This window comes from Garra rufa, chromosome 13, assembly GCF_049309525.1.
Source record: "Garra rufa chromosome 13, GarRuf1.0, whole genome shotgun sequence".
Taxonomy (NCBI): Eukaryota; Metazoa; Chordata; class Actinopteri; order Cypriniformes; family Cyprinidae; genus Garra; species Garra rufa.
This window is the reverse complement of record NC_133373.1, coordinates 30,177,904-30,203,336: the sequence shown is the minus strand read 5'-3', so window position 1 is coordinate 30,203,336 and position 25,433 is coordinate 30,177,904. Positions and strand designations below refer to the sequence as shown.

The 25,433-nt window shown below is 33.7% G+C and overlaps 1 protein-coding gene across 2 annotated transcripts in view; it reads right to left on the bottom strand.

Moving 5' to 3' along the window:
- Positions 1-582: 582 nt before the first annotated feature.
- The window catches only part of rxrgb (retinoid X receptor, gamma b), a 35,954-nt gene continuing 11,103 nt past the window's right edge, over positions 583-25,433 (bottom strand). For both annotated transcript variants that reach the window (XM_073852722.1, XM_073852721.1), the window contains exons 2-10: positions 13,080-13,312; positions 6,109-6,253; positions 5,849-6,028; positions 4,436-4,596; positions 4,222-4,351; positions 3,142-3,274; positions 2,941-3,032; positions 1,178-1,283; positions 583-1,088 (exon numbers count right to left, since the gene is read on the bottom strand). In XM_073852722.1, the coding sequence (XP_073708823.1) occupies positions 941-1,088; positions 1,178-1,283; positions 2,941-3,032; positions 3,142-3,274; positions 4,222-4,351; positions 4,436-4,596; positions 5,849-6,028; positions 6,109-6,253; positions 13,080-13,312 (1,328 nt within the window). In that variant the 3' untranslated portion in view covers positions 583-940. The remainder of the gene's footprint in view (positions 1,089-1,177; positions 1,284-2,940; positions 3,033-3,141; positions 3,275-4,221; positions 4,352-4,435; positions 4,597-5,848; positions 6,029-6,108; positions 6,254-13,079; positions 13,313-25,433) is intronic.

Here is a 25,433-nt window from a genome sequence, read left to right as displayed (position 1 = left end):
AAAACGAGCTGTTTTATACAGCTAAATGTAGCTGGATGCGGATGAGACCCGAAGCCAAACCCATAAAATGTACAAATGGCCGCGCCCACGTTTACGGGAAGAAAAGGGTGAATAACGAACACAGATTACATAAAAATATTTCATGATTTAAAACGAGCTTTTTATTTTTACATAAATAGGCCTATATTTCAGAAATACTTTTATGAAAAATTATTTTAACACATCAAATGTTTTGGGCAAAAACTTTTCATTCTGACAGTTCAAACTTGTTTACCTTTAGAGGAATCACAGCCTTTCCCGACGGAAAATGAGAAAGCCATTGCGGACACACGTTGGAGTGGAAGTTTAATGATGGCTTGCATCGTTAAATGGTGCCATCTAGCGGGCGGAATACACTGCACCAGATAAAACATAGACTATGATACAAGTGTTTTGCAGAAATGTATGATTAGCTCTTTAAAGGCTTTTGATTCTACAGGGGAAAAGGTTAGATGCTTCAGTAAAATGAAGACAGAAAATAACAACTTGCACATTCATTATTTTTTATTCCAAAAAAAGAAAGAAAGAAAAACAGACATAGTATTTAAATATTTAAATATTTATTTGAACAGAAATCTAAACTTCATTTTAGAAATTTTTGTTTGGGTTTGATAACATTCCTTGAATAAAATATAATTTCTTTATTGCATTGTCTTGCCACAATGAATACCTGATATTAGCTATTTACAAAGACATTTCTTTTCAAAACCATACCAGTAAAATTAATTTCATCTGTATATTTTGAAACTCTTTTCTTTCCCCTGCCAATATCTTTTTTTAAAAATAATAATAATTTGTGCTTGGTATAAAATCTGCAGAGTACTGCAATATCTTCAATCAAGTTCGTTATTATATTAGTTACATAATAATATGTACAAAAAATGGTCCGTTGGAACTCGTGTCACGTGATCTGATGGGGTGCCTCGAGCATCTCCATTAGGAAAGTGTCTATGGGTGTGTCTCCAATCAGCTTGAAGAAAAACAGGTGCTCTAAACACTTGAGTCCGATGGATCGGAGGGCAGGAAGACGCAACAAAAGTTTAGCAAACCTGTAAAGCAGGCAGGGAGGAAGACAGTAGATGAGTATTAGCAACAGATATGATCTGTATTTACTGAAAAAACATATGCATGACTGTACCTGCCAGGCTGGTCAGGGTATTTCTGTTTAGTGTAGGTCTCCAGTGAGGCGTAAACCTTCTCCCTCAGTGCCTCTACCTCGGATGGGTTGGACAAGCCTTTGGCGTCTACGAGAAGAGATGATATGCACGATTAAATATATATACCTCTTACAGGGTTTCACATCTAATCAGTTGGAAAGTTCCAATTTAAGGTAATTACATTTTGCAATACATAAAGGCATTTAAAAAAACATACCAGTATTTTTTGTTTCATGAAAGATGTAAATAAGGACAGAATTTTACAGTATGTATCTCTTTAACTACCACATATTATATATGATATTATATTATATTGTTGTGGAGTAAACTCTCTTTAACTTTGAGTTAATATAATATAATATAATATAATATTAAATGTGCTTTAAAAGCTAAACACAGTCAAGGTCTTCACAATTTATCGGCATAATCCGTGTCAATTGCCAAGGTGTTCCAAAGACGTGCTTTATACGATAAAAACAGTAAAGATTTATCAGCATAATCTGTCAATTCCCAGGTGTTTGGGTGAACTATTCCTTTAATAATATAATTAATATAATATAATATAAGACGAGCTTTATAAGATAAAAATCAATCTAAATCTTCGAAATTTATCAGCATAATCTGTCAATTCCCAGGCATTATAATAAATAAAATAAATAAATAATTCAAATTAATAAATAAAAACAAATTTTAATTAAATTAAATAATGGCAGAATTTGGGTGAACTATTCCTAATAGTTCCTAATAAAATATAATGTATTATAAAATTAAATAATATAATATAATATAATACAATACAATATAATATAATTTAATATAAGACATGCTTTATTAGAAAAAAAAAGTCAAAATCTGCAAAATTGATCAGCATCATCTGTGTCAATTCCCAGATGTTCATAAAAAGAAAAAAAAATTATGGCAAAACTTCTGTGAACTATTGATTTTATAATACAATGTAATACAATACAATATAATATAATATAAAATGTGCTTTATAAAATAAAAACAGTCAAAATCTTCAAAATGTATCAGCATAACCCCCCCACCAAAAAGTACATTATGGCAGAATCTGGGTAATCTATTACTTTAATAATATAATATAACATAACATAGCATAACATAATATAATATAATATTATGTAATATAATATAATATAATACAACATAATATGTGCTTCACAATTTTTCAGCATAATCTGTATCATCCCCCCACCCCGAATTTAGGTAAAATATTTATTTAATAATATAATATAATATAATATAATATAATATAATATAATATAATATAATATAATATAATATAATATAATATAATAATAATATAATATAATATAATATAATATAATATAATAATAGAAAATAATAGAATAGAATAGAATAGAAAAACAGTCCAAATTTTGCACAATTTATCATCATAATCTGTGTCAATTCACAGGTGTTCACAAAACAATAATAAAAAAAAATAATAATAAATTATGGCAAAATTTGGGTGAACTATTTTGTTAATAATATAATATAATACAATATAATATAATATAATATAATATGTGCTTTATAAGGTAAAAACAGCCAAAATCTTCACAATTTATCAGTATAATCTGTGGCAATTCCCAAGGCTTTCCCAAAAAATATATTATTATTATATATTTTTTAAATATTATATTATATTATATATTTAAAATTAAATGAAATAACGTAATCTTTGCTGCAGATAAGTGTATATAAATGGAAATGAGCAACACACCAGGGTTGAAGAGGACGATGGCTCTAAGGCAGCCTAGTTCTGTCTTATCCATCTGCATATCCTTCATTTTCGACACCAGCTCAGTCAATACCCTGCCACACACACACAAAGCTTTCATTTGAATACAATAGTTGTAATATAAAACAAACAAACAAGAGATGTTTATTAATCCAGAGGTGTTAAAGGTGCTTTAACGCTTACCTGTTAAAGATGGACCCTACGCCTGCACTGTGAGCACTGCTCCTGTGGACATGGAGGCCTGTGCCTAGCAAGATGCCATCTTTAACTGTGATTGAACGATGAGAAAATGAAGCAATGAGAAGCTCGTTCCATCCTGAAAGAAAAAAAATTACATGAATAGCAGGAAAAACTCATTTGTATCTCTCCCTCTGTCGTAATTCAACACAGAGTTCTTCATTAGCAAGGCTTTGTGATGTTCTGTAGTGGCTACTTCATGAGTGCATATCAAATGTTTGACCAGCAGAGGTCAGCATTCCCATTTCACAACACAGTTCTACTTGACCTTTTGACCTGGAGTGACTATGGACAAAACTATATTAAAAAAAGTTTTTGAAATTTAATTGAAATAAAGTTAAATCAAATAAAATATCAATATTCAATGAAAAACCTAAACTTAAAAAACTTTAATACCTTTCAGCTAATAAATGTTGCCTTTGGGATCAGTAAGATTCTTAATGTTTTTTAATGTCTCTTATGTTTACCAAGGCTGTATTTATTTGATAAAAAATACAGTAAAAAACAGTAATATTGTGAAATATTATTACAATTTCTAATATTTGTTTCCTATTTTAATATACTTTAAAATATAATTTATTTCTGTGACGCAGCGCTGAATTTTCAGCATCCATTATACAGTCTTCAGTGTCACATTATCCTTCAGAAATCAGTGTTGAAACTGTTATGCTGCTAAAACTTTTTTAGGAAGCTGTGATACTTTTTTCTTTGATGAATAAAAAGTCCAAAAAGACCAGCATTTATTCAAAATAGAAATCTTTTCTATCAATATAAGTCTTTACCATCACTTTTTATCAATTTAACACATCCTTGCTGAATAAAATTATTTATTTATTTTTTAAAAATAGAGAAAAAATTACTGACTCCAAACTTTTGAATAAAAGTGTAACACAACATTTCTGTTTTGAAAAGATAAGCCTTGATGAGCACAAGAAACTTTAAAAAACTTAAAAAATCTTATTGATCCCAAACTTTTGAATGGCAGTGTACATCTACATATTATACATGTGTAAGAGTGTCACATACCTGCTCGAAGCAAAATGACCTGATCGTCCAGAGGCAGATCGGAGAAATGAGGTATTCTCTTTGCCCACTCCACCAGAGTAAATAGTTGCTTGTCAGCTGCATGGCAGATATTAGTGACTGGGTCATTTGTCTGGAGAAGGAGACCAGATGAAAAAAGGGAAGTCAACATGTTTGTGCTGTGTAAATTGTATTTGAATAAATCTAAATGTCTTACTGAGTTGCCTGGACTGTTTTCTGTGTATATCTCAGTCTTAGGTTCGACTGCAAGTTCTGCATCTAGAATCTTATCCACAGGCATGTCTTCATTAAAACTGCTTGTTGATTCCACCTCATTATCGCCTTTCTCCTTCCCACGCTGCCTCTCTTCCTGGACCGCTGTGGGGAGTAAATGAGTACATTATAAATCATTGTAATTAATGATTTATGACACATTTAAAAAATATTTCGAAAATCTCACATTTTTAATATAACCTTTATCTGTTATGATATATTTGAAACATGTTGAGATAAAAAAATCTCTTCTGGCCAAAACAAATAAACAACAACAACAAAAAACATCAGCAATTAAAATAAATAAATAAATACAATCACTGAATTATGAATAGAAAACATAAAATATTTATGTTATTTAGCAAAATATTAAAGCATGAAAAAAAAAAAATCATCAGCAATTCAAAAATCATTGAATTATGAATATAAAATATATAATATAATATAATATAATTTAATTTATAACATTATATTTATGTTATTTAGCAGAATGATAAAGCATAATAAAAAAACCAAAACGAAACACAAAACAAAAACAAAACCCATCAGCAATAAAAAAAAAATCATTGAATTATTAATAGAAAATATATAATTTAATATAATATAATATTTATGTTATTTAGCAGAATATTAAAGCATAATAAAAAAACAAAACAAAAAAACATCAGCGATTCAAAAATCATTGAATTATGGATAGAAAATATATAATTTAATATTTAAATTATAAAGTTTAATAAAAAACAAAACAAACAAAAAACCCATCAGCAATGAAAAAAAAAATTGAATTATGGATAGAAAATATATAATATAATATAATAATAATATGGTATGATATGATATAATATAATGTTATATAATATAATACAATATTTATGTTAATTACCAGAATATTAAAGCATAAAATTAAAACATGTTGAGGTAAAAATATATTTAAACAAAACTAAAAAGTAAAAAAATAATAATCAGCAATTTAAAAAAATCACTTAATTATGGATAGAAAACGTAATATAATAAAAAAAATATATAATAAAATAGCATATTTATGGCATTTAGCAGAATATTAAAACATAAAAAATCTATTAAAAAATCTATTTCTATAAAAATCTATAATAAAAAAAACAAATAAGAAAAAACCTGAAACAAAACAGAACAAAATGAAACAAAACCAAAACCCATATTATTTAGCAGAATATTAAAGCATAATATTAAAATGTGTTGAGATAAAAAATTTAAGCAAAACAAAACAATAAACAAAATGAAATGAAACGAAAAACCAAACCAAAAAACCCCCCCGAACTCATCAGCAATTCAAAAGCGATTCAAAAATCAGTTGATTATGTATAGAAAACACACAAACCTTCCCGCTTCATGCCCATAGCTAGGCACTTCTGGTAGCGGCAGTATTGACAACGGTTGCGCTGGCGTTTGTCAATCAGGCACTCTTTGCTGTCTCGACACGTGTAGGTCAGGTCTTTTCGGATGGTCCTCTTGAAGAAGCCTTTGCAACCTTCACAACTGTAAACACCATAGTGCTTCCCTGCAAACACAACCACATTGAAACTCAGAAGAGTTGCAGATGTGTCTTACATTAACACCTAACATCTCTGTGTGTTGTACCTGAAGATCGGTCCCCACAAATGGCACAGATGTGTTTGGAGAGGTATCCAGGGCTGGTGCACTGATAGCTGCTCATGTTGCTCAGCGGAGCCAATCCTGGTGGAGGCTTGATGTCTTCTGAGCTATTCACATTTAAAGAGTTCATCTGTGAGACAGGAAGAGAGGTGTGAGGAGAGATGGAAACAGCTTATCAGGAGAAGAGTTTATGTCACAGTGCAGCACACTGTCTGTGTCCTTCCAGACACACACAAATCCAAGAAAACACTCACAAACGCACAAAAACAGACTCCACCCTTGCAAGGCCATTACACAAGTAGCTGTGAGAGCGCTGACAAAACATTTCAAAGGGGAGAGGATATTTGTGTCTATCCAGTGGCGGTTCTACACGGAGGCCAAGGGAGGCCCGTGCCCCTGTAGACATGTCCTTGGCCACCCCTGTGGCCCCCCCGTACTGACCAAATAAAAAAATTAATTAATTATGGTTTTACACACGAGCGCCAAAAGCGGAACTAATGCGACGCATCGTTCTACTTAAATGGGTAAATTAGAGCGGCGCACACAAACACTGCAGCAACAATTAGAACTATAGGCTACTCTTGGATAGAGGAGCTACGATTTATTTCTCCTGTTGCAAGAGTCGAAGGTAAGCAAAACAATTTCATTTCGTGAGTGACTTGTTGTTCTTGCACATAACCGTGTTACTTTTGTATTTCACACTGATAATTAAATCAAGTTTGTAAATGGCTTTGTAAAATCTTTGTTAACGTTAGTTAATAAAAATATACAGCTGTTCATTGTTCATGATCAAGTGCCGGTTTAGTTCTGCTGAAATTCTACACCTCTGAGAACTCTCTCATTAAAACAAAGAAAGTGTAGACATGATGTAAATAAGAGATTAATTGTACTGTGTAAATGTGATTTTATTACCTTTTATTAACTTTGAGAGATTGCGATGAACTACAGTAATGTATGAGTGACAGCTTTCCAGTGATTGTAAGGGGAGCGCGCACTTTTAAGACTATAATTAATTCAGAATTTGAATTCATTTATTCATGGATTCACTCTCTGATAACGCAACATCGCCATTGCTATCGTGCAGCACATAGGCTACTACATCAGTTACACAAACTAAGAGAAGGTAAAGCAGGTGCTTACTCATCAAAATATGTCTAAACAGCCGCACTGCACGTGTCGACACGCGCCCGTGAGTAAACATTATTTTTTTCTTTCACCATGCAGCAAACGTAAAAAAAATTAAACCGTTTAACTTATAGTACTTCTTACTGTCGATTAACAGTGAACGGTCAATATGAGCATCCCTAAAATGTTTGTATGATTTTAAAGTAAAATAAAGTTTATAATCTTTAAATATCACTTGTTGTCATTTTTTAATGTGCCCCTCTGGTTAAACACTGGCCCCTTCTTGGCCCCCCTAGTAAAATTTGTCTAGAACCGCCACTGTGTCTATCCCTCTCAAGAGAATTCACCATTTTTTCCGTCAAATGTTGTTTTCGGCACTACTGCATTCAGCCTGCCGATGGCGGTATATGGCCATACCTCAGGCATAATGAAAGCCTGTCAAATCAGAATATGATACAGCGAGCTTTATTTTCAGTGAATTACTTAAATATGTACGGAGCCCTACGGAGCCCCTTACGTCACCTGTAGAAGAAAAATAATTAATCCGTGGGGACGGTTTTGCAATTCGTTCCCTCAGTTTATAAACCGTACCCACGAATTCTTAAACTGTTCCCTCGGTTTAATAAATCGTGCCCACGGATTAACAAACCGTACCCACGAATTTCCAATCCGTGCGCTCAGATTTTGTAAACCGTACCCTCGGATTTTGAATCCGTACCGACAAATTCATAATCCGTGCGCACGCTTTAGCAATCCGTTCCCACGGGTTTTAAACTGTACTCACGGATTTGTGGCCCCGATCAGTAGAAACAGTATAAGCTGTTTACGTCATAATACTTAAAATAGTAATTATTATTTTAATTTATAGGCTAAATAAATGAGTGCACAAATGTGTTTGTTCATTCTTAACATGCAGACTCATTTTGGTGATTTTATGATAATCTTTTCACTCAGAGTTAGATGCATGCTTCACTGTTAATGTAATTATTAAATATGAAATATATTAGGCTACATTACTTTTTACCTTCTCCTCTCCAAAACTCGTTTTTTTTTTAATTCAGGTAATTTTATATTTTGAAAAATATTATATAAAACAAAGCCGTTTGAACAGCGCTCTTCACTTATTATTTTATTTTGGTACCATGACCGCACTTACAAAACAGGCTTCTTTTTATCGTACATTATAACCAATAGGTTAAAACACATGATGTTTTGGCAGCTAATCTATTGGTGATTAATATAAAATAAAGCTAAAAACTCTGTTTTGTCAGTGTTGCATAGTCTCATATAGCCTACTGAGAAATAAAGTTTAATAAATGCAAAACAATGCATCCAGCATATAAACAGGTGTCCTGGTTGAATTTGGGGGGCGGGGCCACAAATCCGTGAGAGCAGTTTACAAACTGTGGGAACGGATTGCGAAAGCGTGCGCACGGATTATGAATTTGTGGGTACGGATTCAAAATCCGAGGGTACGGTTTACAAAATCTGAGCGCAATTCGTGCCCACGGATTAACAAACCGTACCCACGAATTTCCAATCCGTGCGCTCAGATTTTGTAAACCGTACCCTCGGATTTTGAATCCGTGCCCACAAATTCATAATCCGTGCGCACGCTTTCGCAATCCGTTCCCACGGGTTTGTAAACTGTACTCATGGATTTGTGGCCCCGCCCCCAAATTCAACCAGGCCACCTGTTTATAGGTGCTGGATGCATTGTATTGCATTTATTAAACTTTATTTTCTCATAGTAGGCTATATGAGACCATGGAACACTGACAAAACACAGTTTTTAGCGTTTATTTTATATTAATCACTAACAGATTAGCTGCTAAAACACCACACCTGTGTTTTATCCTATTGGTTATTGTTATCCTATTATCTATTGGTTATTAATGTAAAATAAACACTAAAAAGATGAAGTTTTGTAAGTGCGAATCATGGTAAATTAACGAAACAAATAATGTACAGGTTATGTGTCATTACTTTGCTCTCAAACTAAATGCAATGTAATATATTACATATTTAATAATTACATTAACAGTGAATCTAACTCTGGGTGAAAAGATTATCATAAAATCGCCAAAATGAGTCTACATGTTAAGAATAAACAAACACATTTGTGCACTCATTTATTTAGCCTATAAATTTAAATAATAATTACTAATTACTAATAATACTAATTACTAAATAATAAGTACTGTATTATGACGTAAACAGCTTATACTACTGTTTCTACTGATCGGGGCCACAAATCCGTGAGTACAATTTAAAACCCGTGGGAACGGATTGCTAAAGTGTGCGCACGGATTATGAATTTGTGGGCACGGATTCAAAATCCGAGGGTACGGTTTACAAAATCTGAGCGCACGGATTGGAAATCCGTGGGCACGATTTATTAAACAGAGGGAACAGTTTAAGAATTCGTGGGTACGGTTTATAAACTGAGGGAACGAATTGCAAAACCGTCCCCACGGATTAATTATTTTTCTTCTACAGGTGACGTAAGGGGCTCCGTAAATATGTGTTTGTATATGGCTGCTTCTTTTGTGGAGTAAAAATAAATTCTCTTGAAGAACTTTTAACACTAATTTCCATCATATCTCAAATTATTGATACAGTGTTATTCCGTGTAAAGGCAATTGCTAGACACATTGTGAATGTTAGAAATATATTGCTGAAAACAAGTTACAAATACTGTGAACTATGTAATACTGTACTTTAGATCGTTAAACAGTTTTTCACAATTTCTCTGTTCAGTTGTTTTTTTTTTCTTCGTTTTTTGGCGGGCCTGAAATCATGTCATGTCAATCACGATTTACTGTCATTAATCCGTTAGTTTCTACAGCCCACAGTTTGCTAGCTAGCTATTTCTTTGTGCATTTTACATATTACCTGGTTGCGATAATTTATAAAACCGCTCGGTCGGTCTTCTTATTTAAATGTATTTGTATTTGACGGATGAGAGAGGCGGTATCGTTCCGACGAGTGGGCGTGGTTTCATAGCGGACACGCCCCCAGCGTTTGAGAAAAGAGAATATTGCTTATTTGTTTAAGATTTTGATTTCGCTTTACACAGATTTTAATTAAAACTAAAACTATTATAAAATGTTTTCGGTAATTTAAATAATGTTGAAGTATATAAATATTAGATGAAAAACTTAAATGGAGATAAGAACTGTTGCTTTGGCAATTACCTGAAATAAGTACTAAAATGACTAAACTTAATTAAAACTAAAGTTATATAGAAATATATAAATATCAGAAAAATGACAAAAGCACTTAAAATAACTTTAAAATAAATGAAAATATAAATACATACACTACCAGTCAAAAGTTTTTGAACAGTAACATTTTTAAAGTTTTTAAAAGCAGTCTCTTCTGCTCCCCAAGCCTGCATTTATTTGATCCGAAGTACAGCTAAAACACTAAAATTTTGAAATATTTTTACTATTCAAAATAACTTTTTTCTATTTGAATATGTTCAAATATGTTTGAATGTTTTAAAATGTAATGCATTCCTGTGATTTCAAAGCTGAATTTTTAGCATCATTACTCCAGTCACGTGATCCTTCAGAAATCATTCTATTATTCTGATTTGCTGCTCAGAAAACATTTATTATCATTTCTTATTATTGTTGAAAACAGCCTAGACTAGAATTTTTTCAGGTTTCTTTGATGATTAGAAGAACAGCATTTATCTAAAACAGAAATCTTTTGTAACTTTATGTCTGTATATAAACACGCAATTCTAAAAAAAAAAAGTCTTTTTCCCTCAGAATTGGACTTTATAACTCACAATTCTGAGAAAGTAAAAATTGCAGGTTTATATCATGTAATTCTGAGTTAATTTCTAAACTTGCAAATCTGACTTTATAACTTGCAATTGCAAGTTTATATCTTACAATTCTGAGAAAAAAGTTATAGAAATATTTATAGTTATAGAATTGTGAGTTTATATCTTGCAATTCTGAATTCATTTCTATAAACATCCAATTCTGACTTTATAACTGGCAATTACGAGTTTATATCTCACAATTCTGAGAAAAACAGTCAGAATTGTGAGTTTATATCTCGCAGTTGTGACTTCATTTCTATAAACTTGCAATTCTGACTCTATAACTTACAATTACTAATTTATATCTCACAATTCTGAGAAAAACAGTCAGAATTGTGAGTTTATATCTCACAGTTGTGACTTCATTTCCATAAACTCGCAATTTTGACTCTATAACTCACAATTACGAGTTTATATCTCACAATTCTGAGAAAAACAGTCAGAATTGTGAGATTATATCTCGCAATTCTGACTTCATATCTATAAACTTGCAATTCTGACTCTATAACTTACAATTACTAATTTATATCTCACAATTCTGAGAAAAACAGTCAGAATTGTGAGATTATATCTCGCAATTCTGACTTCATTTCCATAAACTCGCAATTTTGACTCTATAACTCACAATTACGAGTTTATATCTCACAATTCTGAGAAAAACAGTCAGAATTGTGAGTTTATATCTCGCAATTCTGACTTCATTTCCATAAACTCGCAATTTTGACTCTATAACTCACAATTACGAGTTTATATCTCACAATTCTGAGAAAAACAGTCAGAATTGTGAGATTATATCTTGCAATTCTGACTTCATTTCTATAAACTTGCAATTCTGACTCTATAACTTACAATTACTAATTTATATCTCACAATTCCGAGAAAAACAGTCAGAATTGTGAGTTTACATCTCGCAATTCTGACTTCATTTCCATAAACTCGCAATTTTGACTCTATAACTCACAATTACGAGTTTATATCTCACAATTCTGAGAAAAACAGTCAGAATTGTGAGTTTATCTTGCAATTCTGACTTCATTTCTATAAACTTGCAATTGTGAGTTTATTGTTAATTGTTATACAGTAGTAAACATTTATGTCTACTAATTTAGCAGATGCTTTTATCCAAAGTGACTAACAAATGAGTAACACAACAGGTATATAAATGATACTAAAATAACACTGGTTTGGTTCTTTGACATTATAGTAATGGAAATTACATTTTAAACACTGAACTCAGTTGTCTCAGTTAACTCTCTACAGTTAAATCTCTTTTCTCACTCTTTTCATAACTTGACAAAATTACAGCTTGTTTGGAAAAACACAACAAAACCGTCTGATATTTACTAACCCATTTTTACACAATAAATATGATAATATCACTCTTTGGAAGTGTTTAAAAAAGTCTAATACATTTTAATATGTGTTTTTTTTAGGTTTTTTTGCCTTTATTTCAGTAAGACTAAAATCCACCCGGGACAAAAAAAGAGGCCATAGTTGAAGAAACACCCATGTAGAGGATTTCAAAAGAAGAAACACCAGGCATGCTACAACTTTTAACACATTTTCTTTTAATTTGAATGTAATTTCAAGTACATTTAGACCCTGTGTATCATTACACACACACTTACTTGCCCCACATACCCATATACAGTAAGTTCACAGTTATTGATGTCCTTTCATTGGACTAAAAGCCTGAAACAATTATCTGAGTCAATGGCTTTCTCTGGCCTCCAGGGAGAGATGAGACACACATAAAGACACACATAAGCTGACCTCTTTAATCACCAGGGCATCCATACACTCTCAGAAGATAAAGGTACAAGGTACATATTAGTACTTAAAGTCTACATATTAGTACCCCTTGAAAGGGTACTGCCAAGAGGCTGATTTTAATTTATGAGAGAGAGTGACATTTGGTTTGCAGGACAAATCTTATTGCTTTAGGTTGGTGTCAGTCCCGGAGAGAGTGCACAGAGTTATGGAAGCTTCTTACCTGCGGGCTGCCGAGAGTGTTAAAGCCCATACTGGGCGTAGAGGACAAGGAAATGGACGGTGAGCCCAGAGATGGGCCGATGACTGAGTAGGGCGAGGCCAGGCCATTCATGGATGAGCCTAGGGTGTTCATGGGCGACTGCAGTGGGCGGGACGAACTGATGACGGACGGATGACCCACCATGGAGCTCAGGGGTGGCGGCTGAGATGGGGGTGAGTTGAGAGCACTAGTGTCTGTGAAGGGACAAAAGGAGAGATTATTATTAGTCATGACAAAAGCAATTTAAAATATAGTACTAAAATGATTGCTGATGACATCAGTGATCAAAGACACACTTCCGGTTAAAAACTGAAATAATTAGCCTCAAAATTGCCATACAAACTCTCAACTCTGACTTTTTTTCCTCAGAATTGCGTTATCTAAACTCACAGTTGCAAGTTATGAAGTCTGTATTGCATGATATAAACTTTTTTCTCAGAATTGCAAGTTTATATCTCGCAATTGACTTTTTTTCTCCGAATTGCCAGTTCTTAAGTTAGAATTGTGAGATATCAACTCGCAATTATGAGAACATATCAGTCTTTTTTCCCTCAGAATTGGACTTTATAACTCACAGTTGTTAGTTTATATCTCTTAATTCTGAGAAAAAAAGCCAGAATTCGATATGTAAACTCACAATAGCAAGAAAAAAGTCAGAATTGCGAGTTTGTGTTGCATTTCTGAAAAACAAAGTCAGAATTGCGACAAACTCACAATTAGAAAAAAAAAATAAAGTCAGAATTGTGAGATATAAACTCATTGTTGCAAGTTATAAAGTTAGTATTGAATGATATAAATTTGCAATTGCGAGATATAAACTTGCAGTTTGTATACAGTTCTTATACAGTCAAGCCCGAAATTATTCATACCCCTAGCAAATTCTGACTTAAAGTTACTTTTATTCAACCAACCAAGTTTTTTTTTTTTGACCGGAAATGACACAGGCTTCTCCCAAAAGATAATAAGACGATGTACAAGAGGCATCATTGTGGAAAAAATATTTCTCAGCTTTTATTTACATTTGAACAAAAAGTGGCATGTCCAAAATTATTTATACCCTTTGCAAACTGTCACAGTCTATGGGAAAATCCAAAGTTCTATACCATTCCAAATAGTCCAAGCTCTTCTAAAGCATCCTAATTACCCTGATTCATTGGGAACAGCTGTTTTAATCAACTCAACAGGTGAAAACAGAAGCTCTCTGCTGTTGGTTTGTGGACAGTCATGGCTAAGACAAAGGAGCTCACTGAGCTGTGAAAAATCTCAGAGGACGTGGTCGGAAGCCAAAAGTGACAGTAAAAAGAGGTAAAAAAAGAATCCAAGGATCACCACCAAGGCCATCCTGATAAATCTGGGCTCTGCTCTAAGAAATAAAGTTACAATTCTCAGAAATGAAGTCAGAATTGAAAAACTCACATTTCTAAAAAAAAAAAAAAAAAAAAAAAAGACAGACTTGCAAGATAAAATTGACTTTTTCTTAGAATTGCAAGTTTATATTTCGCAATTGACTTTTTTCTTAATTGTGAGTTATCAAGTCAGAATTATGAGGTATAAACTCGCAATTCTGAGAACATATCAGCCTTTTTTCCCTGAGAATTGATCTTTATAACTTAAGAAAAATATAATATAATAATTGAGAAAAAAGTCAGAATTGTGAGTTTATATGTTATTCTGAAAAAAAAATCAGAATTCTAAAATAAATTAAACAAAATTTATTCAGTGGTGGAAACGGACTTCCACCTTGGTGAGACTTGGTTTAAAGAGACTTTTAAAAAAAATCATGGCTGAAAATCATAATTATTCCAAACCTGAGACATGTAATGTACAAATCAAACAATCAAATGGGTCAATGTGACAGGTATATTTATCATAACACGTCCTATGTTTTTATTTAGCATGTACTGATGTCAGAGAACAGGGTAAGTATGTTCCCCCAGGGACATTGAGTACCCGTGGAAACGTGTGCCTTTGCAGAACATCAATTACCTCCGTTATTAGGTCCAAAATGTGTAATGAAATAATACGCTGTTTAAGTAAATGTAAGAGGACACTTCACTGAGAGAATCCATTAAGCCCTGCAGCTTTTACATTCAGTCAGCAGCTGATGGAGTGCTACATATGAGTGCCTGGTAATGGTAGTTTGTACCGGCACAAACACATATAATCTATCTAACGCAGTACAAGGACACATACAGGGCAAAGGTTGCACCTTTTTGCCAATACTGATAGTGTTGCAATCCGTTACCTCATTTCATCATTCATCAAGATCAAATCAAATTCATCTAAGATTAAATTAACATGAATACAGCTTCAAGGGGTTGCTTTAGCAATACAAATAGCCTTATCAATGATTTGGTCATATATTATGACAAAATGACTGTAACTGTTTATTTCTGGCAGGATATTTCAAATTTACTGCCTATGTGTTATTGCAGACGGTGTGAAGCAGAGAGGATTTATGTCACCCTGAAGTGGTTAATTTTTAGATAATGAGTCCAACGTATCCTGCTTATCATATAGCTGCTTATCAAATAAATAAATCGATGTATAATGTTGATTCGAGCTGGAATTATTTTAGTAAATGAGAAATAAGAGACATCAGAGTGCTACAAGACACATAAACTACTATGTTGTCAACGGAGAATAATCAGTTATAAGAGTTTATCAGTCAAAATAGTGCATTAATATAGTTGTTGTTTTTTTTTTAGCTAAAGTAATATATCATAATGTCCAACAATAAGGACAAAACATTTTTGATTTTTAAATCATTATCTTTAATTTAAGTCATCTATATGACATGTTTTAAATCTTGCATAAACTTCTTAAGTGAAAAGTTTACACACTCCGAGAAAAAAAGATACAAAGTTGTCACTGGGGCAGTATCATAAGATACAAAAGCTAAAAGGTACCCCATCTTTGTACCCTTTTTACTTCTAAATGTGACCCTGGACCACAAAACCAACATTGTATGGGTCAAAATTCTCAATTTTTCTTTTACGCCAAAAATCATTAGGAAGGAAAGATCATCTTTATAGAAATAAAGATATTTTGTAAATTTGCTACTGTAAATATATCAAAACTTAATTTCTGATTAGTAATATGCATTGATAAGACCTTCAACTGAACAACTTTAAAGGCAATTTCAGATTTTTTTACCCTCAGATTTTAGATTTTCAAATAGTTGTATCTCGGCCAAATACTGTCCTAACACATCAATGGAAAACTTATTTATTCAGCTTTTAGATGACGTATAAATCTCAATTTGAAAAAAATGACCCTTATGACCGGTTTTGTGGTCCAGGGTCACAACAAGTATACATCATTACCTTAAAAGTGCATATTAGTACCTAAAATGTACATATTAGTACCTTTTAATGGGTACTGGGCTGGTCCAGTTACAGTTTGTACTTTGTTTCTTAGAATGTAGGGTGAGACACACCCTTGATGTGTCTGAAATGAACTTCTTTTGTAATATAATCAATTCCCTTGCTGTTTCTTTTACTCAAAATTTAACAGATCCAGGATTTCTGGTTTATTAACCAGTCATAATCATGAATTTCAGCACTTAAAAACTGCATGTTGTAAACAAACAGTCTGCAAAAGCTGTATTCTTCCAAGCTGGTTGCATGTGTGTGTGTCCCAGACTCGGGACAGAAGGGGGAATTTCTGTGGCAGATGGCCAAGATGCCTTCGGTAGGGCGGAAACATGGTCATACAGTGGTCTGCACGTCGGCCTATCCTCAGATGACCCACCTGATCCATTACATTTAAAACGGACTCCACAAGTTCAACACTTAAGGCTAAAAACAGGGCTGTCACACATCATTTTTATGGCTTTTGAAAAAAAAAAAACACAATATAGCAAATTAATGTTCACGGCCAAATCAATACCAACATTTTTGTAAGGTAGAGAAGGATGTAAAGGCTCCCCCACAATATATGCTTCTCACCTTGTACTCCAAAGTTTTACTTTTATGTTGACTTTAAAATATACAAGTACCACAGGTATAATTGACACCCTATAGACGGCAAGGTTACTATCTCTGCAGACACATTTTATTAGGTCTAAAGAAAAACCTTCTTTTAGATGCATCAACCTTTAGCTGATGATTCAGATCATATTCTTCTGAGATGGTCCATGTGCCAGACATTCATCAGGATTTCACAATGACTCTCTGCAATGCCCATGACCTTTGTCCAGCTGTCTGGGAGCAAAGTGCAGCCTTTGGTAGACTGCTATCAAGTTCAGTGGAGGCCACATGAAATCACACAGGTCAATGCGGGCGCAATCACACACATAAACTCTCATGTTTGATGCAATAAGGTGTAAACAACATCCTCACAGATACCTGGTACAATAAAAACAGAGAAAGTTGTGTGTAGTTTCAATGAACAGCAGAGCAGTAGCCTGACATTAGTCTGCCATTAGTCACAGATTCATGAGCTGGAAAACAATAGGATTTGGAGAGGGATAGTTAAAATCTTTTAATTGTTAATTACTGGTCAGCCGAGGTGCGGAGTCTCCAGCAGGGCTCTAATTCATTAAGCCTATCACACACTAACTTGTAATACATGCTGACTGAAAGTACATGATATAGACAGATTATTTATTATATTATTTTTGTATTGCATACAGTAATTTACAATATTTAAACTTTCCTGACCGTTTTTTAATTGATCGTTTTCAAAAGGTTAGTTCACCCTCATGTCATTCCAAACCTGCAAGACCTTTGTTCGTCTTCAGAACATGTCAGTTGTGTTGGTGTCTATGCAGGGTCAGAAAGCTCTCAGATTTCATCAAAAATATCGTAACTTGTGTTCCGAAGATGAACAAAGATCTTACAGGTTTGGAACGACATGAGGGTGATTAATTAATGACAGAATTTTCATTTTTGGGTGAACTATCCCTTTAAGGGGAGACACTGCAGGCAAAAACACTGTTTTTTTCATGTACCTGTCAAGTTTGAGATTTTAGGCTAAGTGTTTTTTCAGACTAGTGGAAAGAACGCCCAAATGACACTGTTAAGTGTTTCTTTTATGACACTTTATCTATTTGTGTCAATAGATTTCAATTACAATTCATATTTTTAAAGGCCAATTTCTCTAAATGAGTTTTTTTTCCTACAACAGTTTGGAACGACATTTTCGTTTTTGGGCAAACTAACCCTTCAATATTGTTCCACTGAGCCAATAAATGCAAAACATGAAATAGAGAAACTAAACATCAATTAATTATTTATTCATTTTAACTACAAACAATGCAAGTCCTATTGCAAAAAGAAACATTTAGCATTTTAAAGGAGTTCTATTGTGCTTTTTCACTTTTTGAATTTTAGCCAGTGTGTGATGTGTATGTTTGGGCATAAAACGCTCTACAAAGTTACAAATCTCAAAGTCCACTCCAAAGGGAGATATTACGTTTTTAAAAAAAATCCCTTTTCAAGAAACTACAACAAACGGCTCCTTTGGACTACAGCGTTTGTTTTCCGGATGCTACGATGTCACAACGCAGTCCATTAGAATATTATTCAAATAAATCCCGCCCCCAAGATGGGGGATTTGCCTAACTTTCACAAGCATTGAGTAAAAAAACAGCGAACTGCTCCGGTAGCCGTGGCTGATGTAAACACAAGCATTGACTAGAGTGACGATCATCGGTTGCCACGTTGGAGCCGCGCCGTAGATGTGTGCAGTGTGTGGTAAGAGATTTATTCATCATACAGTGTAGATAGCTTCACAAGCCTTATAGTGGAGCTGATTTCGGGCATGTAAATAATTAAATAAATTAGCACAATAATGATAATATCATGTATTATCATGATAGGACCAACATTACTGTAGCGTATTATTTACTAACCCTCCATGCATCCTAGGTGTATATGACTTCCTTCTTTCAGACGATTGCAATCGGAGTTATTAAAAATTATCCTGCCACTCCCAAGCTTTAGAATGGCACAGACAAGTGTTTCTCTCCATCAGTCCAAAACAAGTTGATCCATAATAAAAAAGTGCCTCACATGGCTCCAGAGGGGGTCAGTAAAAGCCTCCTTTAGCGATCTGATGTGTTTTTGTGAGAAAAATATCCATATTCAAAACGTAAAAATCACTTTAATCTAGCTTGCGCAGTTGTACACGGAACGTGCTGCTTTGGGAAGGGGCATGGCAGTACTTAAACGCCGTCTAAGCTGTGCGCCAATCAAAAAGTAGTGGGACTGCTAACCAATCACAACACATTTCGCTATTCGGAAGGCGGACCTTCATCAAACCAGGAACTAATTGAGCCATTTGTGCCAGCCAATGTGAATTAAGTAAAAAACAATGCGTTTTTCGAACCACCAAGCAAGAGAGCATGTTCTTGTGTACCCCCAAAACAAAATAAAGAGCATATTAGGACCCCTTTAAGAATAAAACACTATTGATTTAAAAAAAGCAATAAACTAGACTTTGCTGGTTATTAAATAACAGGACATCCCCAAAAGTAAGTTTTAAGATTCAGCTTTTTTAGATCTAGCAGCATGGTATTGGCTGGAACCACACAGTCAAACACACACCCACTGCGTGAAAAATCCCGACGGTGGTTATGACAACAGGTTCCACCCCCCTCCCCCCCCCCCCCCCCCTTTTTAAACAAAATCACTTAAATCACTTATTTCGGTCCTAAATGAAGTTGACATCTGATCAATACTGACACTAAACCCTCTTCTCATCACTGACAAATATTTTCAACCACCTGTCAAGAAGACGGGGGTTGTAGGGAGGGCAACAGACACAAAAAAGGTTGAAGGGGGGTAGAAGTGATTGAGAAATGGGACACTGTCCCACTCCATCCCAGCCTGCCGTGGAGAGCCGCAGGACATTAAATCAACCCTGATTACCGCCATGTGTCCATAATCCTCCAAAGCCCAGGACTACGCACAAACCTCACACTTCAGTTACCAACATTGCTTCGTCATCCATATCATAAACTAGTTTATCAGCACACAGTGATAAACCTTTATATGTAAATAATTAACCTAAATGCTTAAAATAAATTATATAGCTGGCCACATTATCTTTACTACCTTTACATCTTGTTCAATATTCTTTGAATGAATAAGCATTAATTATGCTACACAAACACACAGACAGACACAAGCTCATGTTTTTCTTATCAGAACTGCTGTAATAAAGCATTATGTTCACCCTCATGTCCCTTGAATCGCTCACAGAGGTGAAAATGAGCTGGACTCACTCAGGCCTCAGGAGGTCTGGGATGTGTTGGGATTTTTTCATGGCAGCATTGAGTGCTGTCTTAAACTGGATGACTTGTGTGCTTGAGTGTGTGTTTTCTGTTGCAGACATAGGCCTATAGCTGCTGCTGTATGTGAATGACAAGAGTGACAAGAGTGAAGTGAATACTAAAGAATAATAGAGTATCAAGTGAAGAGACATCATTCAGTGATCTAGGGATAAAGTCAATGAACTCCTCTGTGTCCTGTAGTAACCTCTGTTCAAAACAAACACATTTTTGTCACATGCATCACTCACATTTAAAAAAAACTTGCGCTGACGACTACTTTATAGTCACACAAAAAAGTGAAGTAAAGTAAGGACAGACAGAGAGATAATACTGTACACGAAACATTACAGTCTGAAACTGGACAGCAGAAAAAATGCTGACTGGGTCGATACATTGACATTTGGAAACAACTCCACAGGAAATGAAGGAACATTAATCAGTTTCAAAACATCCTATCATATCGCGATCATATGACAGCTAATATTCCGTAGCACTCAGGACGAACTTGTTTTAAAAGCCTGAGTAATGTTTGTGTCATCTTACATTTGATGACCCCTGGTAATGTCACAATGTAACAATCAGCAGAGATCAGCAGGGACTGTTCCACTGAACATTGCACAAGAGTTTGTGAAGTAACTTTTCAGCCAGACCTCTTGTTTATCAAAATGAACTTAAAAGTAACAGAGAACACTTTAAATCCTGAGTGAGTGTTAAAACTGTTCAAAAACAGTAGCTGAATGCTGTCAAGAAAACATGTCTTTCTATTCATCATCTTCACTTGCTGCAAAAATACACATACAGTATGGCAAATGTAGTCTGATTTATGAAAAGAATGGTCAAAAAGACTAATAAAGTCAGTTTATTAGTATGAACAGTCCTTTACTGAATGAACGCACTGGTATAAGATTTTGTACACGATTTTGTTAGTGTTTTTGAAAGAAGTCTCTTATGCTTACCAAGGCTACATTTCTTTACAGGAAAAACAGTAATATAAATATTATTCCAATGTAAAACTTTAATTTGAATGTATTTTAAAATGTAATTTATTCCTGGATTTTCAGCAGCCATTACTAAAGGAACATTATTATCATCAATGTTGAAAAGACACTGCAGGTGAATAGGGTAAAAAATTAATTAATTACATTGATAATTGCAAACATTTTTTGTATTACAAGCTTTCTAAAATGTTAGGTTTAATATGCAATTGAGGCATTATTTAATGAAATATGCGCTCATTTGCATACATTTCTAGTACAAAAATCTAAACACAGGATGAAGTCAGTTTCAAAATTATTTTTTGACATATTACAGTCAACTGAGGGGATTTTGGATATCTCATATTGTCACTCAGAAAAAACGTAGACAGAAAACAATGTGTTTTTTACCCTTGGGTAATATATATATATGTGACCCTGGACCACAAAACCAGTCTTAAGTCGCTGGGGTATATTTGTAGCAATAGCCAAAAATACATTGCATGGGTCAAAATTTTAGATTTTTCTTTTATGCCAAAAATCATTAAGAAATTAAGTAAAGTTCATGTTCCATGAAGATTTTTTGTAAAATTCCTACTGTAAACATATCAAAATGTAATTTTTGATTAGTAATATGCATTGTTAAGCACCTAATTTGGACAACTTTAAATGTGATTTTCTCAGTCTTTTTGATTTTTTTTTGCATCCTCAGATTTCTGATTTCAAATATATGTATCTCAGCCAAATATTGTCCTATCCTAACAAACCATACATCAATAGAAAGCTTATTTATTGAGCTTATTATTTGTATTGTCAAATTTAACCTTATGACTGGTTTTGTGGTCCAGGGTCACACACACACACACACACACACACACACACATATATATATATATATATATATATATATATAGGAATATAATGTTTTACATTTTACTGTTGTTCTGTAAAATAAAATAAAAAAGTAACACAAAAATAATGATAACAATCATTACAACAGCTCTATTAATACATTTAATATAACATTCTTCTTTGCTCAGCAAGGCTGCATTAATTTGTACATTAAAAAACACATGACTGATTTAAGAAGGGGGTCTTAAAAATGGGCAAAGAATAATATTTTACTAACTTATTAATTTATAATTTTAATTGTGCTTTGTTGGTATGCTATAATGTCTACTAGAATGTTCAGTGGTAAATAAATATTTTTAAATTGTTGTTTTGTAATATTTTATTTTTCTTCGAAAAGCAAGACAAAACTGTAAAAAGCAAATATTGGTTATTTATGCAATGGTGAAAAAATTGGCAAAATACATGGGGGACAAAACACGAAAAACAGTGTTTGGTAATCGGCCTTCAGCTCATTGTGTAATTTTCTTTGGCTTCGGCCAAGAATTTTCATTACGGTGCATCCCTAAGTTATATATGAACAAATCTGTCTGTAAAAACCTTCAGAATATAGACAGGAATAAAAATGTAAAGTTTGGTGTGTAAGTGTTACTGAAGTAGAGATTTATGGCTCAGTGTAGGAGAAAAAACTTGTTTTGAGAAAAAGGTTTTTTACCTAAAAATGAAAATTCTGTCATTAATTAATCACATATGTCGTTCCAAACCTGTAAGACCTTCATTCATCTTTGTAACACAAATTAAGATCTTTTTGATTAAATCCGAGAGCTTTCTGTTCCTGCATAGACAGCAATGTAATTACCACGTTCAAGGCTCAGAAAGGTAGTAAAGACATTGTTAAAATAGTCCATGTGACATCAGTGGTTCAACCATAATTTTATGACGCGACAAGAATACTTTTTGTGTGCAAAGAAATCAAAATAACAACTTTATTTACCAATTTCTTCTGTTCAATTTCTACCATATCAATCAACGTGCATTCACAAGAGTTCCAAGACATGGAAGTTAAGAAATGGTTAAATAATTTATTTCATAAAATTAGAGGCAGAATCACTGATGTCACATAGGCTATTTTAATGATGTCTTTACTATCTTTCTGGGCCTTGAATGTGTCAGTTGCATTGGTGTCTATGGAGGGTCAGAAAACTTTCGGATTTAATAAAAAAAATCTTAATTTGTGTTCCAAAGATTTGATGGGTTTGGAACAACGTGAGGATGAGTGATTAATGACAGAATTTTCATTTTTGGGTGAACTATTCCTTTCATGCATCCTTGCTAAATAAAATGACTAACTTTATTTAAAAAAAAACATTATCTAAATAATATAATATAACATTATATTTTTGTATAGAATGGTGTATAGGACCCTCTCCCATTGCACCAAAAATATATGTATATATTTTGTATATGTATGAAAAAAACTGATTAAGTGTCACACTAGCCAGCTTAATAGTCAGGCAAATTACCAGAGACGACAACAATTTCTGTGCCAAAATTCTTGAAACTGAGCTTGTTCGTAGCTTGAGGGTTTAACAGAGGATCAATGTGAAGAGAGAGACAACAGAGAAGTACAAACAGATAAAGTCACAAACATCCACCCCAATACATCTTAACGCCTCTCACGACTGTCGGTATGAACTTCTTAGAAAACAAGCTGTCTTGGGATATTTGAAACCAGCTGTCTCAATCAAAACATAAAAAAGCTCATGATCCTTTTAGTTTTACTCAGAGAGGCCTCTTAATAGGAAAGCTTTGTCATGCAAACTTAAAATGAAAAAGAAAAATCATAAAAGAAAAATTATCGATTTTGACCCATACAATTTATTGTTGACTATTGCTACAAATATACCTGTGTGAGTTACAACTGGTTTTGTGGTCCATGAGTTCCAAGAAACACTTCTAAAGTTCCTTAAGGCAACAACAGCACACAAAAATGTGTTACCAAATTAGACTAGATGTTAGGTTACAAATGGGATCTAACAGCATAAGACAGCAGCATGTGAGAAACCACATTGTTGTCAGCCCTACACATAACCTTTAGTAACTTCAGCAAAAGAGGGAGGTGAAAATAAACAATCAAAGAGAGCTGGTAAAAGAAAGGATCAGAATGAAAAAAAGGAAGACTAGGGAGGCTCTGTCTATAGTGTTTATATGAAGAGTCAAACGTACTGTACAATGTTGAAAGACAGTTCAGAGAATCTCAGCAAAGAACAAAGACCCAAAGATGTTTTTCTAAATACTGATGAATATTATATAAGCACAAGCATACACAAAAATGCAATTTGCTTCAAAAAATACCATTGCCACTGTTGCCTGACAACATGCTCTTAAAGAGATACTTCACCCAAAAATGAAAATGTGATGTTTATCTGCTTACCCCCAGGGCATCCAAGATGTAAGTGACTTTGTTTCTTCAGTAGAACACAAACAAAGATTTTTAACTCAAACCATTGCAGTCTGTCAGCCATATAACGGCCAGTCATATAACGGGACCCACGGCTTTGAGAGTCAAAAAAACATACACACACAAAACCAAATTAAACCCAGCGGCTCGTGACGATACACTGAGGTCCTAAGACACAAATAAATCGGTCTGTGCAAGAAACTGAGCAGTATTTATATAATTTTTTACCTCTGATCCACCGCAATGTCCTGAGCGCGTTCACAACAGCCTGTGCCTGACGAAGAGCAATCAATCATAATTTCAGTCGATCAGGCTCAAAAGTTTGGAGTCGGTGAAAGGTCAACACTCCCGGATGAGTTTGCATTAGTTTTTAATTGGTTGCAACAATCAGGATAAGCAGAAATAATTACCATATTTTGTAGCCGTCGTACCCACAATCTCTTTGTGTAAACAATGAGTTACATATACGTCTACTATGCCAGAGTATGTTAATACATTCGCGCCGGCTGTTGTGAACACGCTCTGGACAGTTGGACATTGCAGTGGATCAGAGCTAAAAAATGATATAAATACTGTTCAGTTTCTTGCACAGATAGTGCAAATAGTTGTATCTCGGCCAAACATAGGATTGGAGCCTGATTCTAACAAACCATATGAAAACCATCAATGAAAAGCTTATTTTTTAGCTTTTTAGATGCTGTATGAATCTTATGACTGGTTTTGTGGTCCAGTGTCACAAATTAATTTAATGC